The sequence below is a fragment of the Propithecus coquereli genome, unplaced genomic scaffold (assembly GCF_000956105.1).
Source record: "Propithecus coquereli isolate 6110/MARCELLA unplaced genomic scaffold, Pcoq_1.0 Scaffold73, whole genome shotgun sequence".
NCBI lineage: Eukaryota > Metazoa > Chordata > Mammalia > Primates > Indriidae > Propithecus > Propithecus coquereli.
Genome location: NW_012153396.1, coordinates 108,386 through 123,235, shown reverse-complemented (window position 1 = coordinate 123,235; position 14,850 = coordinate 108,386). Strand labels below are relative to the sequence as shown.

At 36.9% G+C, this 14,850-nt stretch overlaps 1 protein-coding gene across 1 annotated transcript in view; it reads right to left on the bottom strand.

Moving 5' to 3' along the window:
- Positions 1-771: 771 nt before the first annotated feature.
- The window catches only part of R3HCC1L (R3H domain and coiled-coil containing 1-like), a 29,631-nt gene continuing 15,552 nt past the window's right edge, over positions 772-14,850 (bottom strand). The window contains exons 3-6 of the mRNA XM_012661786.1: positions 11,107-11,177; positions 10,077-10,172; positions 9,425-9,565; positions 772-1,564 (exon numbers count right to left, since the gene is read on the bottom strand). Of these exons, the coding sequence (XP_012517240.1) occupies positions 1,497-1,564; positions 9,425-9,565; positions 10,077-10,172; positions 11,107-11,177 (376 nt within the window). The 3' untranslated portion in view covers positions 772-1,496. The remainder of the gene's footprint in view (positions 1,565-9,424; positions 9,566-10,076; positions 10,173-11,106; positions 11,178-14,850) is intronic.

Genomic DNA, 14,850 nt, shown 5'->3' with positions numbered 1-14,850 from the left:
ACCAAGAATGAGAAAAACAATGCTGAGGAACTATGAGAGGGCTCTAAGACCTGAATAGCAGGAGGGATATTTGGCTCAGAACTAAGACCCAAGGCCAGCGTCATTTAAGAAACATTTGAACAGAGCCCCATTCCACCATGTTCTAGGCAATGCTAATAATCCATCATTGTCATGGGCACTAAATCATTAAAAAATGAGGCTGTTGCCCTAGTTGAAAGCACAATGAGACACTTTCTTGCCAAGTCAGCAGCTTAAGGTCTAGTGCTACCATTTCTTCAGTGCAGAACTACTTTCTAAAAACACTGAGAATGTATATATGAGATGATGGCTCTGACTTGCCCATGTCCTTTAGGAAATCTCTTACTGCCGAAAGGTGTTTATTTTATCCTGCCTGCTCGTCATTGTAACAGATAGTCTGGTGCTGCTTGCCAAATGCCTCTGGCACAGGCTGAGAAGCTCATACCAAGAACACGCTGTGTGCCAGATGTCTTCTGCAGGATGTCAGATTTGACAGAGATGGCAAGAGGCTGGTGTGGGGGTGCACAAGGAGAACAAGAAAGGGAAAAGGAACTACCACATATCAATCCCAGGATTGTCATCTTTGTAGTATACTCTGAGGCAGAGAGATGATCGGCTCTCTACCCAGTAGGGTTCAATAAAAGCAACAAATCCAGCTAACCCATGCACAGCATTATAGGCATGAAGATAAGAAGACAGCTACCCTCCTATTTCTTTGTGGGAATGACAAAATTCACAAGTAACAGAGCAATGTATGTCATCAAATGGGCTTTAATGTCTCCCTCTTAAGCATAACTGCTTAAACTGGAACTGGCACACAGCTCCCAAAGGCTGGCTTCCTAACAAGAATAAAGCTGGCATGCCCCCTGGCTGTGGTGCAGCTGGAAGAGCCCCAGGCACTGAGCTCAGTACAAACTCTGGAGTCTAAATACCCACATCTGCTGCAGTTCACCAACTTTGGAGTTCTGGAACCGGCAGTATAGCTTCTGTGTATACCAAGTACACCAGACACTGTTCTGTCTCTTGGTACTAACTGTTCCCTACCCGCCCCCTCCCCTGCTCCCAACACTGCTTCTCTCAACTTTGTCAGGTAGTAAGGAATGCTCTGTCTTTGCAGGGCCTAAATCTCCCATCATTGCAGGTTTGAATCCTCTGTTCTGTTTCGTATTTGTTTTAAACATCATGGAAGTGTGACCCATGCTAACATGACTTGCCCTGTCCAGAGGACTCTTGGAAGTCACATCTTCTGTGTTTCTTCCTAGCTGATGGCTCCCTGCTATCCCCACCACAGTAGGGCAATTCCAAAGAACTGCATTTAGGAGTGAAGACAGGAGTCTATCTTCTTTCAATACCCAGTCAGTCCTTGTCTTGATCTCTTTTTCTCTATAACATACATATCTGCATGTACACAGAGCTCTGCAAGGATCTTCTTATCTGAAGACTATGGAAACATTTTCTGATTATCCCTTTCATTATGTTCAAACTGCAGACTGGTCTCTGCCTTCCCAGATGTCTTCCCGTTGCTTGGCTTCCAACCGTTTTCTCTCTGTAAATAAGAAAATTGTTAAACATGGTTGTATATTTCACATGACCAGTGACTTTCCCTTAATCCAAATTACAAGGCAAACTTTAATCATGAGACAAGTGGGTATCCTGGGGCCCAGGCTCTCTTACCTGATTCCCAGAGTTAATATCTTTAACTTTCCAAGTGTATTATAAGTAGAAATGATACTACCATAAGTCTTTACATTTATTGCTATATAATAGAAAGAGAAAGATCTGGGGCTAACAAAAATTAAAAGTATACAGAATAAGTCAGAATCTAGCAGGACGCCAGATTCTAGTCTTGCTGATACATATTTATTTTAATTCTACTTTTTAACTGTGTTTAGTGTGTCGATATAATTGCCCATTATTCCCAGTTTACTGCTCTTTACAAATATTTCAATAGGGATCAAGAATATGTATTGATATTCTTCTTCTACCATGTTGCTCAATGGAAATAGTAGCCCCTGAGATAATCATATCTCCCCTCTACAACCTTACTGAAAAAGTATTTCAGAGGCAAATCAAATTTCAATATTTTCAGAGCACTTCCCAGAGGCCAGAAATCTTTTGGCATACACAATTCCAATATGGAAAAATGACCACATATAATGGAGGAAAGCTAATGACTATTTCTAAAAACAACAACAAAAAAGATGTACTAATCTGGGTAATCCATCTTCAGTTTTAACATAGAAGCTTGGCTCTCCATTTAACACTTTCACCAAGACCTGAGAAAATACAGACGATACCTGGTTTAGTGGCCCAAGCACTTCTTTAGGTGCCAAAATACCAGTTCTAGCTGCATGGCTGGTCCTTTAGCTTAATACTACAAAATGGTGAAAAGCCTAAATCATTGATGATAAGCTTAAATGCTTCCTTCCAACGGCTATTGTTCCAGATTGACAGTGGCTGTAAAGATTTTCCAAGTCATGAACCAGGGGAATTACAGAAATTAAGGTGAATTTAGAGTTAACACTTGCTATTTTGACATATCTTTCCTAATCAGCAGAATCCCTTACAAATTCCCATACTCTATTTGACTGTACTTTAAGGGCAAAGAAGTTGGTTAGGAAGCTGACTGGCACTTGGAAATGTAAGAAAGAGAAATTCACTGCTATTTGGGCACCATCTTGTGGCATTATCTGAATACAGCAGCAAAGTTACATGAGGCAAAAAATGGGGGTCAGCAAATTGCAAACTGAAAGCAGGTTAACACAGCGTCCTGGGATGACGGCAGGCTTGAACTGAACTGGGATTCTCCAGGAGGTAGCATAAAGGATAACTGGCTTGTCTAAAGAATTCCAGCATTTCTTTGGAAGGCAGTGCAGTTTTGATTCTTATAAACATGAAGAAGTTAGGAAGGAGTCTAAGGACAAAGGCAGCCTTCAATGAAAGCAATCAAAAACTGGTTCCAGATTCCAAGCAAAAGTGAAGAAACCAGAAAAGTGAATTATTAGAACTCAAGTTTTTCAATAAGGCATGAAACTTAAATCATAAAGGTAAGATAAGAAGTTATAAGAAAAGAAATCCAGGAGCAGTAGAAAAATATGATTGGCCCATAATCCACAGTTCCAAAATCAAAACAGTTCAGAAAATAACGTTCATTTTTTTTAAAGCTTAGGGCCAAAACTGATTGATGATGGCAAATCTAACCTGAAAGGATATGAGGCTGTTTATAGTCTTCATAAATTCCATTTAATGTGAATAGTCAAAACACTTTGCTACAGAAATATTTAAAATGTTTGATTTTGGTGTTATGAAACATATTATTATAAATACCATATCGCTTTTCTAAAATTTGAAAGTTCGGAGTTCTGAAGCATTCCCCACCCTAATGCTTTTTTACAAAATACTGTAGGAGTAAATTCTGATGGTAAATCATATGAAAAAACTAGTAAGAGTAGGAAGACAAATTGAGATGCAAAGCAATAGTGAAAATATAAGGCATAAATTTAGAAATATAGAACATGAATAGAGAAATAAGGTTACAATAGGACTTCAAAATAATTTCATTTTAAAGACGAGGAAATGGAAGTTTTGAGAGCTTAAGTGACTTGCCTAAGGTTACACAGTCAGTGAAAGACTGAAGCGGGAACCCAGGTCCTTAATTCTTTTTTTTTTTTTTGAGACAGAGTCTCGCTCTGTTGCCCAGCCTAGAGTGCCGCAGCGTCAGCCCAGCTCATGGCAACCTCAAACTCCTGGGCTCAAGCTATTATCTTGCCTCAGCCTCCTGAGTAGCTGGGACTACAGGCGTGTGCCACGATGCCTGGCTAAGTTTTTCTATTTTTTGTAGAGACGGGTCTCACTCTTGCTCAGGCTGGAGTTGAACTACTGAACTCAAGCGATCCTCCTGCCTCAGCCTCTCAGAGTGCTAGGATTACAGGCGTGAGCACCATGCCCAGCCCAGGTCCTTAATTCTTAACAAGCATTATCTGAAAATATCTACAAAGAAAAGGAAAAAATGTGAAAAAAATATATTGACAGAAAGATAAAGAAACATGTTTTTCCTTTTATTAAAGAGATAGGAAAGCAGGTAATAACTGATAAATCTCATGAAAGAAGGGTCCTATTAACTTTATCTCCAACAATTAAAAAGGAAAATAAGTAAAGAGAATGCCCAACAGTAGCATAAGGGCAAAGAACTAGGGGAGAATAGAAAATTTAGCACAAAACAATTAACCTAAACATTCATATAAGCTGGTCCTGAATACTTTCATTCTCTAGTACCATAAATAAATCAACAGCAATGACTATCAAATAAGTTGACTGAAATCATGGTACAGTTAGTTACCAGTTCTCACTAAGGGAAGAGAAAGAAGTAAAGATCGAAAAAGGGCCAGTTTGATGTCACATTTAAAAAAAAGAAAGAAAGAAAAGAGATGTAAATGAAAAGACTTCCAAAATTTGCTTCTATGCCGGAGAAAAACTCATCACAAAATCCACTTGTGGCCCTCTAGAGACTAATAATCAAGATGTTTTGTGAAGAACACATCTGGTCAAACTAATCTATTATAATTGCCTTCTTTTATGAAGTGACAGACTTGGTTGATCAATGATAAGTAAGCTAAGTAATCTCTTAATTTTAGCAATGTTTTAGATTTTAAGTTTACCAAGTAGTTATATAATCATCAATATACTGGAAAAATGTACTTTGGATCATATAAAGGAAAATTTAACTCTGGAGAGCAGAACGATTATCAATGTATTAAATGTCAACACAAGGAACCATGTATTGTTTATTTTAGCAATAGCTGGTGACCTGATCAGTTAGTCTTAGGTTAACATTTTCATCTCTGATATAGGCAAAGAAAGTAAGTTTAATACTAAAAAAATGGGTAAATGCTGCATCTCAGAAAAAAAAGTATCACATTAAAACAAAAGAAAATGTGGTTAGAAATGAAGGGAACTTCAGACATTAGAGAAGAAAAGACACCAAGAAAATACTCTAAGACCTAGATTATGAATCAGCAATGCAGCACTGCCCTTCAAGGCAGAATAATGGAGAGCCTAAAAAGGATTCCAGAAAGTAGCAACTATGATTAAATTTGTTTTATTATAGTTGATGAGGTATCTTATAATGACGGTTTTAAGTTGTTAGTGATTTAATTAATCCAGCTAGGATTATTGTTTACTTACTCTTGCCTTTCAGGCCTGTGACCCAAAAGATGGCCTTTAAGAACCAATTAATCACATACCCCCCCAAGAGTTGAATGGAAATAAATTATAAAATAAAATTATAGCAGTCATTGAAAATGATAAGGTAGCTTATTCTGAGAGAAAAGGATAGCTATCTCCAATTTTAGGTGGAAATCAAGTATGTGAATAAGTGGAACATGAGAAATTTTTACACATATTCATGAGTTTGGTCTTAAAAATGTGGCTTTATCATTCAGTATGAATCACTGGTTTAAAACATGATTAAGTGAAATACAAAGCACTCGAATGATCTATAATTCCATTTCCCACTCTTAGTGTAGATCTAATCTGTTATACATGCTACTGGATCAAAAGATATTTTCCCCATGTTTAGTGACTACATACTAAAGCTCTCTTCCTCCTGATCTATATGATGCACTTTCCTTAAAATGTCTGGGGTACTTCCTTCTCAATTCTTCCAACAGCTTTAAATTCTGAATCTCCTTTTTAAGGACAAAGGCATAGACCTTTCATTTAAAAAGTAAGAATATCAAAAGTATGGTGAAAAATCTAGCAGGAAAATATTTAAAACTCAAAATCACTAATTCCAAATTCATTATTTAAGAGGGTTTCATATGCCACATCTAACTCTGGGTTTTATAAAGAAAACCATGCATGGAGCACTGAGAAAGTGTTCAAGTGGAATCATGAATAAGATTTATGAAGAAAAATTAAAGTAACCAATGCCATTCATGTATTCCATCAATGAACATGTACTGAGTATCTTTTTATGTCCCAGGCACTGTGTCAGACAGCAGAACTCTTCAAGTGGGAGAAAGAAAGCCTGGAAGAATATATATTTTTAATAAAAGTACCTATACTAGGGTAGTATATAGATTTTAATCCCTTTGCTTAATTATGATCAATTGGCAATGGCCATGTCAAAACTCACCAAGAAAGAATGTTACGACTGATTTAGCAATATCTGCCATGTGCAATCGATAGGGAACAGCAGTATATAATACATATTTGTCATTACTAGCTCAAATTATAATGAACACTAAATTCCCAACATAAAGAATAATATCCTGAATTTGTAAAGCACCTTTCTAAACATCTTTACATATGTTAACTTATGTTATGCTCAAAAAATTCTTCATAATTAGGTAGGATGAACATTACCTTTACTTAGTTGGAAACTAGGGCACAGAGAGGTATAATTGACTTGCCACAGCCACACAACTAGTTAACAGCAAAAGCTCTATTACAGCCTAGATTCTTTCATTCCTAAATGATCTGCCCTTGATTTTTATATTTAAAGGTTGTTAGAACAGAATGGTGCTGGGACGTTCACTATTTCTGCTCAGAAAAAAAAGAAGAGGAAACTGGTTTAAACTATCATGCAGATTTAAGTTAGACCTAAGGACGATTTTTCTGACAGTGAAAAGCTGCTAACCACTCATACAGGTAACTAAAAAGAAGCTTGCCATATTTCATTCTCTGGAGACTTTTAAAAAAATTTATATATTTTTCAGAGACAAAAAATTACCCCATCAGTCCTTCATGGGGAATTACAGAATTATAGAAGGAGCATAGTTTTAACTAGTGAGGCCTATATTCAAATGCTTCCTCTGATTTTACCACCTAGGTGACCTTAGGACAGTTACTTAACTTCTCTGGGCCAGCTCTAAACTTGAGATAATGCCATCCATCATAACCTTATCATAACACAATACCATCATATGTTACATTGATTGCTTGGAGTTTCCTTTCAGCCCTTTTAAACAACAAAAACCTTTTTATGGTTTTTAATCTAAAAATCTTTAGAACTGAAGAGGAAAAATGATTGCTTAAAATATCTAAAAGAGTACATATTTTCTTCCCTACTCAAGGCAGATATCCCCACTAGATTGTTAGTCTTAAGGAGAGGAACAAAATCTTGCCATCTCTCTGATTCTCCTAAATAGGGAACACAATGCTTTACACAGGGCAGATGCTCAGTGAATGCTAAATGGAGTTGACAGAATATAGGAATTTTAAAATAAAGAGTAATGACAATAAGCATGCACTGGAATCTGTGCTGGATTCATCATATAATGATACTACTACTATCACTAATAAAAACAGCAACAGCTAACACTTAGAGAAAAGGAACAAGAGAGTTCCTATGGTTTTTGAAGATGAATATGTATCTTCCATGGATTATCTCAGTTGATTTCCATTTTATGTATTAGGAAACAGAGGAATCCAGAGAGTAAGTAATTTGCTCAAGGTCACACAGCCAGTAAATGGCAGAGCTCAGATGTGGATCCCGGCAGTCTGATTCCAGAGTCTATAATGCTATCAACTATGCTGTATTGATCTCTCCTTGTCCAGTGGAAGAAGGAAAGATTTGGAACAAAAGTATCTTCTCCTTAATACCTAAACAGTGCTTTTACTTTCCACAGGGGAAAAAAACAAATCTTTAAGTAAGAAGCGTTGGGCTCCAGGTAGACAAGCTCATGAATATGAGCCCAATACAGAAAAAGGACAGAAGGAGATACATCAGGAAATTTTCCAGATGCATCTCGTCAGATATGAAGAATGGGAGACTTCTGGAGCATAATAAAGGAGGAGTCCTCTATAATCCATACAGCCTCAGCACCAATGGGTAGAAGGAAATTATCACAGTGGGTCTCTATTCACAAATAAAGGCCTTCTTTAGAAAGTAGGGTATCTTCTTAGCCAACAGTCTCATTTATAATGGCATCAGTGAAATGTCCTTTGTACACCTAGACATTTAAAACAAATACTTCAAGTGGAGCTGCATGCTGATGTGCCTCCAGAGAAAGAGAGGGGAATACTCAAATAATACCCATGTAAAACAACTGCTGCAGTATCTGTAGAGATACAGGTGATATTGCACCCATAAGGAAGCATGATACATTGCAAAAGGAGTCATATCTCTTTTATATACATATCATTGTTATTATGCTTTATTGATCTTTTGAGATAACTGTGGTTATCACATAGAAATCATTTTCCTCAGAGATAACCAATTAATAAAGGGTTAACAATATTGCACATTCTTCTTTAATCTAGTTCTGTTATCGCCATCTATAAAAGCCAGAGGAATCCTCTTCTGTTTCTATAGTCTATAAGAAGCCTTTGAGTGAACAATTCATTGGGAAAAATCAAAACTGCCTCATTATAATCATTAAGGTTTTGAAAATTAGTTCGGTTCAACCCTGAAACTCTAGCACCTGCCATGACACACATTGTCACAGTTATCTGACCAGTGCAGCTGAAAGTCTGCAAGCTGCCTGCTATCACCGAAGCAGAGAGGACAGGAAGTATTAATGGCCTTGTTAGACTGGCAATAAACAAGGAGTTTGAAACTTCAATTCATTTAATGGAAAAATGAAGTTACTTTTCGGTAAGTAGAATTTTCAGAATAAATTGCCTTCACAGATTCCACAGATTGTGGGCTAAGGGAATGAGACTGTCTAAAGCCTGAAGGTTGATAAAAAGTACTTCAGTGCCAAGCTGGAGTCCCAAGCCTTTACATACAATTCAACAGCCTATAAAGGGAGGAGATAGATTTTAACCTCAACTCCAAACTACAAGGAAAGAAAAACTCTACTTGTGGATCAGTGGAAATATTTCTCTGAGTGCTCTTGGATCCTGGAAAATAATCAGAAGACAGGTAAATCTAGATGTGCTCTAATGGAGCCACTCAGGATTGTCTTAAAAAGACAAAAATACCTCCTACAGTTATTAACATCGATGTCAGCTGCTGGCTTTTCCTTAATTTGTCTTCTTCCTCAGATCTAAACTACTTGATAACATCATGGCAATATCATGGTAATCACAGCCCAGTAAAACTACAGCAAGCAATGTTTTCTGCCTAGAAGACTATTATGTCTTCACAGGAAAATTCTTCTCAGAGTTTAGAGCAAAAACTGTAGAAAAAGCCATGGATGAGCTGAGAAGGCCAAACCTCTCTTGGAAAACAACAATAGGAGCAAGGATTAGGGTGCCTTGGAGTGTGGAACAGGCAGACAAATTCTGAAATGTCTTCTTCCTGATTATAAGGCATGAAAATTTCTATACACTTGCGGGGCTTCTATGAAATGGAAATGACAAAATGGAATGGGCTTCATTTTTTTTTTTTTTTTTTTTTTAAACACGTGCCTTACAGTGAGCTCCAGAGGGACTAGAGAACACTATCCCTTCAACTCACCTCGGGCTTCTTGCAGTTTCTTGAGCTCAGCTTCCCGTTCTGTTTTGCTCTGCTTACTTCGAACCCCAAGGGCACTGATGACTAACCTTCTGGCTAGGGCTGCTGAAGTCTCAGGACGCTCCTTTGCTGGCTGGAGGAACTCTGAATGGAAGAAAGGGAGGGAGTAGGAGGGAGTAAAGAAAAGAAAGCACTCCAGCTCCAAGTGATTTAACTCAGTAATTAACATACAAAATAGACTAACAAGGGCTGCATCAGCAGTAATTAATACAAGCCTGATAGATGATGATCAGAGGAAATTAACATGGCAAAGCACAAACAACCCTGAAATCCTGGTTTCATTATCTGCATTAACACAATTTCTTACAGTGACTCTATCAAACTGCTAAACACAGAGGTAAACTAGGTAGGGATGTCAACGGAAACTGGTTGCTGCATTGCTTGCAGTTAGTATCTCACACTCTCCAAGTAGCTACTCAGATGCCACATTTCCAACATGGCCATTTCTCTTTTCTTTTTTTCCTTAAAAACATACTTCTTTTTACACTAAAAATAAAAATGATATGTCTTTAGAAGTCTGGATATTGTAAAACTGCTGGAAAGAACAATAACACCACCATCAATAAGAAAAATACTCCAGAGATTATGAGCTTACCAGCATAAGCTCTAGCTTTGGCCTTGGCTGCTCTTGTGGCCTGCGACAAGGGCCGGATCTTCACCATGGTATGTTTAATACCTAGCGCATCACGAGCTGCAAAGAGGAATAAACATTACGAAGTAGAAGACATGAAGTGGAATGATGCGAAAGAAAAATTTAGGGCTCATTCTTATAAAGTATTTCTTAGATGTTATGCTTTTTTTCCTACAGCAAGCAAAAGAGAGGGTAACATCTAAAAATCTGTGGGAAATAACTTGGCAGTGATTATTTTAGATCAAGGATCAGCAAACTATGGCTATGTGATCAAATACAACCAGCCACGTGGTTTTGTAAATAAAATGTTACTAAAACAGAGCCATGACCACTTGTCTGTGTATTATCTGTGGCTGCTTTCTTGTTACAATAGCAGAGTTAAGTAATGACAGAGACCTTATGCCCCAAAGCCTAAAATATTATATTTACTATTTAGCCCTTTACAGAGTAAGTTCACAGACCTGTACTTTAGGTGGTTCAGACAGGAACCAATGTTCCAACACCTCTAATTTCTTTGACTGCCTCTGCATCAGATCTATCATGAGGCCAATGATATATGTTTGGAAAAAAAAAAAAAGGCCCAATTATATATTCAGAGAGTAGGTATTACAATTTCTTACTGAAGAGGTTAAAGGGCTACTTCAAATTCATTTGTCTGGGAGAAAAAAAAAAAAAATCACAAAAATTGTAAGATTTAGTCCCACTGGTCTTAAATCTCTACCTGTAACCTATTTATGCACTATCACGACTGACGGTTATGTGTGCAAATAATGGTGGAAGGAGTTGACTATCTCTTCAAATACCATTGAGATAAGGTGAAAAGGGAGAGAAGCACCTGGGTACAAAAGTACCATGCCTCAAAAACCTGCATCTGTCCTATTACCTACACTGGCTGAATAAAATGCCAACTGGCTGGAACAGAAGGGAAATAGGAAAAAATAGCATGAGAAAATGGACAATAAGAAAGGGACACTGAAATCTATTGGGTGAATACCTGTAATTGGACTGGAAAATACTCCTAGTGCATGTGTATCATCCACCCATTTAATATCAAATCCTTTCTTTCTGCAACAAAAGAAAACAATTTTATTTCCTAAGATAAAATTTACTTTTATGAAACACCTTTCAAATAGAATCTCATGAAGTATTTCATGAGATACAGAAACACTGAACGAGCGCACAGGTGGAATGGGGATAATGACACAAAAAACAGCTTGGAGGACATAAGAAGCCACTGAATTTTAAAAGCAATAATACCACCATAAAGAACTACCCAGGAGTGTTTTACATTCCCAGCCATTTTATAGACATCAACTAATTAATCCTCACAAGTCCCTTGGGGAGATAAAGTATTTAATGCACTATTTACAAGAGATGTTCTTATGGGCAGGGAACAAGAAGAGATGGAAAGAGGAAGCAGAGGAGGGGTAGAAGAATATAAGAGGGAGAGGTAAGCAGACAAGGTCACCTGGATTTAATGCAAATGTAAACTCTGTCCTTGAGGAGAGAGAGAGAGACAGAGAGGGAGAGAGACAGAGATTGTAAGATGTCATTGAAATTTTTAAAAAGTCAAGTAATGGGAAAAAAGGACAACTATTAATAAAATCAGAAAGGCTGATCTATTCTTTCTTATTGCAGAGGGGAGGTTAAAAAAAGGGGGGAGAACAGAAAAGAATTGTGGCAAAGTCAGAAAAACTTAGGATAGAAGAAATCATGATAAGAGAAATATCAGACCAGATTAGAAAGAATCAAAAGAATGAACATTTAAGTACCGGAAAAACACTTTTATTTTGGAGCAGAGCTACATAGTGAGCATAAGGACAATCAGGATGATGACATAACAGTTATACTTTCCAGCTACAAGGTTAAAACTTGTTCATGGACTCAATATAGTTCAGTGGAAAGAGCAAAAGTTTGAGGGTCAGATATAAATGGACTCAAGATTCTGTTACTTTCCAGGCACGGTGGCTCACGCCTGCAATCCTAGCACTATGTGAGGCTGAGGTGGGAGGATTGGTTGAGCTCAGGAGTTCAAGACCAGCCTGAGCAAGAGTGAGATCCCATCTCTACTAAAAATAGAAAAATTAGCCACATGTCCATGGTTCATGCCTGTAGTCCCAGCTACTTGGGATGCTGAAGCAGGATGATCACTTGAGCCCGGGAGTTTGAGGTTGCAGTGAGCTAGGCTGACACCACGGCACTCTAGCTTCTGCTACCTTGAAACTTTGGGCAGGCTTAACCTCTTTTGACCTCAAGTTGTTGTGAAAAAGGAAATGAGATCATTCATGACAAGTCCAAGAACACGGTGTTGAGCACTTGGTGAGCATTTAATAAATGAATGGTGCTCAGTATTTTTATCATATTAAGAGTATTAATACAGATAAAGATTAAAATATGAAGTTGACTCTGGTATTTGACTCACAGGCATTATTAGGCTTTTGCACCAGGGCCTTTTTTTTTTTTTTTTTACAACTCACTATAAAGAAAAAAGACAACTGCTAAAATATCTCCTCTTTAATGATCATTCAAGAAAAAAATTCCTTTCAAGGAAAAAGGAATAAAGTAGGCTTTGAAGGTTAGAGAGTTTCCTGAATATAAGGGCAAATGTGACCATGAGATGAAGTAACTACAGGGTTGGAGACTGTGAAAAAGTTCAATAGTAGAAGTCTACGTACAAAAAGGATGGGGAAAAACCTAGCTGGGTTTGGGAGGGTCTTTTAGACTTCAGAATTTCATAGTCCTTTAAAATTCTTCTCTTTTGAGAATGTTTTTGAATTTGACAGAAAAATGATCTTGCAGGTAAGAGTAGGAAGAAACAAAGAGAAGTAAATAATTCGTAAGTATTAACTAATATTCAAAAAATTCTAGACATCAACAAAATGATCCTTGATTGTAAGAATTGTTATTATTAATGACAATCTAAGGTAGTTCTAATTTGGGATTTAATCTCATTGATTGCTCTTAAAAATCTATTATGAACTTTATATTGAATAGGCCTGATACTGGGTTTTAACTGTAATGAATTAGACTGAATGACCTACACTATATATTTAAAGTTTATGGCAGACAAGAGATTAACTGTCCTCTAGGATCCATTCACCCCTTCTTTCTTTCTGTTATAGAACTGATACTTGCCCTCAATCAAGTTTAACTGATTAACAAGTACATAGCTGCTAGCTAGTTTTGTTTGTTCTAGAACTTTATATAAAAACAGAACACCTGTTTTTATAAATGAAGTTTTATTTTACAGCCACATTCATTTATTTATTGTCTATGGCTGCTACTGTGTAACAATAGCAGAGTTTTCTAAAATATTTACTATCTGGTCCTTTAAGAAAAAGTTAGGGGCTATACCCTAACTGATATAGAACCTTACAAATTGGAGATGTACATGAATTGAATTTTAAATTTAAATTTGTTACATCACACAACAGACCTGGCTCATTTGTAATATCAGGATTGAAATATAATAAATCCTTTATGATACTGACTTTCTTCCAGACCCTGAAAATCTTTTTATTACTAACTTCATTTCTGGATTATTTCTTTATTCCTGAAGCTAGAAATACAGAGGTATACTTCTGATTCTTTTACCTTTTCCTATATACGTATCAACTATATACATGCCAAAAGTTAGTACAATTGTTCTGAACCCCACTTGAATCAGTTCGACTTGATATTTTGACTATATAATTTAATTAAATAAAATTAAACCAACAAAATATGAGTATAAAAAAGAGTAGTTATTTCTATAAAAACTTAGTCAAGGCCAAGTGCAGGGGCTCATGCCTGTAATACTAGCACTTTGGGAGGCCGAGACGGGAGGATTGTTTGAGGCCAGAAGTTCAAGATCAGCCTGGGCAACTTAGCAAGACTCCCATCTCTACAAAAAATAAGAAAAATCAGCCAACCATGGTGGTACACACCTGTAGTCCCAACTACTCGGGAGGCTGAGGCAGGAGGATCACCTGAATCTAGGAGTTTGAGGTTGCAGTGAGCTATGATGATACCACTGCACTCTAGCCCAAGCAACAGAATCAGACCCTGTCTCAAAAATGAAACAAATAAACCAACCAACAAACAAAAACTTAGGTCAAATGCTTTGGAAGACTAGAGAAAGATAAAGTCACCAAAAAAAGCGCCAAAAAAAAAAATTATCAATTATGTTTGGGCAAAACACCTATAAATGACAGAGAAAACATTTTAGCCTATAAGGAATGTGTACTGAGTTGACTCTGAAGGTATGTTAAAATTCTTGCTCTACTTTAAAGAAATGACACTGAATCGTAGATGAGGTATCAGAAGGGTGACTTACAATAACTCTTCTATCAATACACCAATAACTTAAGAAAAAAAGTGTGTGGGGGAGGGAGCTTGGCACCATATCAGAAGACTGGCAAGTCAATAGACATTTATGTGTGTTTAAATAAAATAGTTGAGACATATAATAATTTTTTAAATCATTCTCCATTAGACTATTTCTGAGTGGCCAGAAAACCCTCAAATCAATCATTTAAGTTAGAGTACTCCTAGACTGTTATATACCCTCTCAGGAAAAACTCTTTCAGTGTAGGCCTCAATTCCCATAAACAAAATTCCAAGGAAAACCATACCTCACAGTAAAAAATAACTAAATCCCCCCCCAAAAGCAAAAAACTGTAAGCAAGAATTTACAGAAACAAACAAAAATACCAGAAACAGAACTAAAAGGAGTTTGGGTAAAGGAATTACCAGAGAC